The sequence below is a fragment of the Lemur catta genome, chromosome 3 (genome assembly GCF_020740605.2).
Source record: "Lemur catta isolate mLemCat1 chromosome 3, mLemCat1.pri, whole genome shotgun sequence".
NCBI lineage: Eukaryota > Metazoa > Chordata > Mammalia > Primates > Lemuridae > Lemur > Lemur catta.
The window spans coordinates 248299-252344 of NC_059130.1; the positions used below are offsets into that span (position 1 = coordinate 248299).

At 63.2% G+C, this 4046-nt stretch overlaps 1 protein-coding gene across 1 annotated transcript; it reads right to left on the bottom strand.

Annotated features, from left to right (window-relative positions):
- Nucleotides 1-1596: 1596 nt before the first annotated feature.
- On the bottom strand, nt 1597-4046 carry LOC123634285. The gene is made up of 5 exons (XM_045545726.1): nt 4023-4046; nt 3198-3279; nt 2867-2982; nt 2142-2655; nt 1597-2012 (listed from the first exon to the last, which is right to left on the bottom strand). The coding sequence occupies exons 1-5, from the start codon at nt 4044-4046 to the stop codon at nt 1597-1599; spliced, it is 1152 nt and encodes a 383-aa protein (XP_045401682.1).

Consider the following 4046-nt stretch of genomic DNA (forward strand, 5'->3'; position numbering starts at 1 on the left):
TGAAAGCAGAGTAGACTGCAGGCAGCTGGGGTAGACGGCATGGGAGAGGGTAGCAGGCAGGACCGCTCAGGGTCTGCAGGCCATGGCCAGTCCTGTGCTGCTCAGGAGGAAGCGCTGCCCACACCCCCCCTGGAGTCATCTCTGCTCTTTAGATCTGCCAAGGCTGGGAAACTGAGCGATAGTCTCAGAAACAGTTCCAGAAAAAGAAAACTGGAACCGAAGGGAAAGACACATTTTTCTCCCAGTTTGGGAAGGCGGTGAAGCTGGCCTGGTGGATTGGACTGTCAGGGAGAAAGGTGGATTTCCTGATTCGGGGTTAACGGTGATGACCTGGGAGCGTGTGGCTATTGTGAAACACATGGTAAAACACACGGGAGTACTTACCGTGAAGTAGCAGACCTCACACAGCAATGACTCTGGAGACTCTGAAGGCAGGACACAGAGGACTTTGTGCTGCGACGGCACGTTCCCTGGAAGGAGGAAATTATGAACAACCACCTGAACACCCTGCCAGTGAAACAGAGATCACAACAAACTCCCTCCCAGAGGCTGAGCCAGACCCACGTCCAGCTGAGAGTCTGATACCCCATTAGGGTGGAGAGGCCACCGCGTGGACGTCACACCCGTGGCCACCACGTCCTGGGCGTGGGGGACCCCAGTGTGGTGGAAACTGTGGGTTCCCCGTGTCCAAATGTCCACCCGGAGCCCCTCCCGGGTCTCTGAGGACCAGCCGCCCCTCGGCAGGCGGCTGCGGACAGGAAGGCGGTGCCCGTGGGGCTCGGACAGGAAGGTTGAACTCACACTCGGGGCCTCACGTCTCAGTGAGGACAAGGAGGTCGCACTGGCTTCGGGTCTGAGGGCAGGCCGGCAGGGGCCAGGCAGGTGGCCCCTGCGGGCGACGCTAACATAGCGGCACCGCGTCCTCTCAGGCTGCGTGCAAACCCGCGGGCCATGACGGGTGCCCGCCCCCTGCCGGCCCCCACCGGCCCTGCAGCCCTCGGTGCTCACTGGGGTGGGGGGGGACGGTGGCGAGCACCCCCTCCTGGCCTTGCTGGGAACCAGTTAAACTCGGAGTTCAGCGTCTTCAGAGCAGGATCTGGAAATTCAAACTCAGATGGGCTCACTGTCCTGTGTCTTTCAGAAAATCGAGGAGGCCCCTGGGAGGTTCCTGAGCTGAAAGGGCCCCACCTAAGAGGGATCTTACCTGGTGGGGGGGGCTCACCTGTAAGGGCCTCATCAGAAAGGAGCCTCATGTAAAAGGGGCCTCTGCTGAAAGCGCCACCAGCTGGAAGGACCTCCCTCACCTAAAGGGGACTCATCCGACAGGGACCTGCGCTGAAAGTGTTCTCAGGTAAGAGAGTCTCACCTGAGAGGAGCCTCACCTGGGGGGGTGGGTACGAAAAAAACCTCAGCTGAAAGGGCCTCACCTGAAACGGCCTTTCCTGAGAGGGTCCGAAGGGTCCTCGGCATCGCAGACCACCGCGGGGCCATGGCAGACGCAACGGCCGCCGGTGCTGGTGTCCTTGGTGCCTAATCATACTGCACCGCAGGCCCCTGAGCGCCAGGGCCAGGCTCACCCAGCCGCGTCCCAGGGCCTCAGGCCCAGGCTGCCCCCCAGGGCCGGCTCCTCCCCCGTCTGCCAGGGGCTGCCCCCCACGCCAGACAGGGTGGGCTCACCCGGTGCATGACTGTGGGGTCCTGCAGCGCCTTGCCCATGAGGTGACCCAGCAGCGTGTTGGTGGCTTCGGTGAAGCTGCGCAGCAGCGGCGAGTAGGAGAAGTTCATGGCCCCTGGGCGCCCATTCACCAGGGACACCACGATCCGCAGAAGGCGTGGACGGTGAGGCCAGGTGTGGCCATCAGGAGCAGACCAGCAGAACCCACCACCACGCTGTCCCTCGGCCCACCTCACCGTTCTCCAGGGGCACGATGTGTGAGTACTCAGTGGTGCAGATGGCGTCGGCATCCCACGTGACCGCGGCCCAAACCGCTCCAGGCAGTCCCTCTTGGAGGCTGCAGGAAACGGCGGGACAGGGAGGGCTGAGGACACCCGAAAAGCCCGCAGGCCCAGAGGCGGGGCCCCTGGGCTCCCTGACTTCCCTGAGCCTGAGCACCTGGAAGGCTGCCTCTTGGACTGGTCACCTGAGCCTGAGCCCGGCCACCTCATCTTGAGGTGGGAATGCTGCGCCCTCGACGGGTCACCCAGCCAAGGCTCCACCAGCCAGCAGGACTTGGGGAAGAGGTCACTGAACCCTGCTGAGGGAGGAGCTCCTGCCCCGCCGGCCACGCTGGACGTGCACAGCTGCACCGGCTCACCACCCACACCCCTGCACCCCTCTCCCTGGGACACGTCTAGATAGCAGGTGTCTCCCGCTCCCCTTGGAGGACTGTCTTCATGTCCTTCCTTGGGGCAGTCCCCCACTGCCTGTGAGAGAACTGCCCCTCCTCCACTCTCGGGCCAGGGAGTTTTGGGGGACATGTGACCAGGCCGCGAAACTGGAGAATCCCCATCCCGCCAACCTGACCCGTCAGGGTGGCAGGTGGCTAAAGGCAGCCGGTGAATGAGTGCCAGGACCCAGCTTTCCTGACCCAGGCATCTGAGCTGGCAGGAAGTGAGCTGGGAGCCACCAGGGTCCTGTGTCACCACCACACGGAGCTGTCAAACATGAAGGCAGCGCAGAGAGAGCCAGGAGATGGCACCGAGATTCCTGCCACCACCAGCCCCTGGGCCCAGCTGTGCCGGAAGTCGGGGGTGACCTGATGAATTCCCCTTTGCCTCTCGGTCCTCACACAGATGGTCCTGACCCACACAGGGGTTGGGCATGAGGGCTGGGCTGGTGACCGAGGCCTCAAGAAGGCATGGTCACAGCAGCCCCACTGGGGACATCTCCCAGGCTCCACAGCTCCCGATTCTCACAGGCAAAGAACTGCCACGGCTGGTAGGTGTGGCTGAAGTCCCTGGACTGCTCCAGCACCCAGAGGTCTGGCCAGGGGGGAGTTGGCAAACTTGATGAGCACATAGGCCACATGGAAAACCTGTGGGGACTGAGGGTGTCAGGGTGCTCCTGCCCATCGGGAGGGCCACAGCAGGTGATGCAAGACCCAGGTGCCCCACAGGGGCATCTGTGGATTTGCCTGCCAGGGGCAGAAGGACCCAGGGGACATGCCTGCACCGGGGACAGTGATGAAGATGGTTACCAGCCCTCTCAGAAATCCCCTCCCGAGCCTGGGGTGCGTTGGCTGGAAGCTCGGAGTCACACTGATCCTTCAGGCTCTGTGGCTGCAGACAGGGCTCACTGGGGGAGGTCCCAGGCAGTGGGCCTGACCAAGGTAGAGACACAAACACATTCCAGTGTCCCCACAGCATGATGTCCAGCCAGGACAGGTGGCCAGACAGTGCCCCCACCACCAAGCAAGTCCAGCCCCCAGAACATCTGACAGTCAGTGCCGTCCAGGATGGGCTCTGTCCTGTCACCCACTGACTGGCCCCCAGCCACTGAGACCTGGGCCAGGTGGCATGCAGCGAGTTGGGACCCAGTGCTGCCATAAGAGCCCTGGGGGGAGACAGACTGGCAAATGGGTCCTTCTAGTGCTGAGCCAAGCTGGGGACCCCACTAGCCCAGGACTGGGGGCTGTGGCTTCCCTGTGGCCCTGGGCTTGTAGGGCAGCCCTGGCCCAGGGCAAAGGGAAGCTGTGCCCCCAGGGGCACCTGGAAACCCCAGGCCCTGCCCAGGGGGTCCTGCAGCACCTCTCCTGCTTTCTCCCCATGTTGGCCCTGCCTGATCCCAGCGAGGTGCCCGTAGCCTCATTTCTCATTGTTCTGGCTGAAGGACCACATCTTGGGCTGTCCCATGTGCCTGTGCCCCTGGGGCTTAGTAGGGCCCTTCCTCAGCACAGCCTTCACAGGGCACTTTGGACACCGCCTCCGGGAAGCCCTCCCTGACTGCAGCCCATCCACCCTGCCCTCGGCTCTGGGCATCCCCCCTCTGGTCATCACTGCCCCAACTGGGCATCTGCACACACCCATGATGGCCCTGCTGGCCCCAT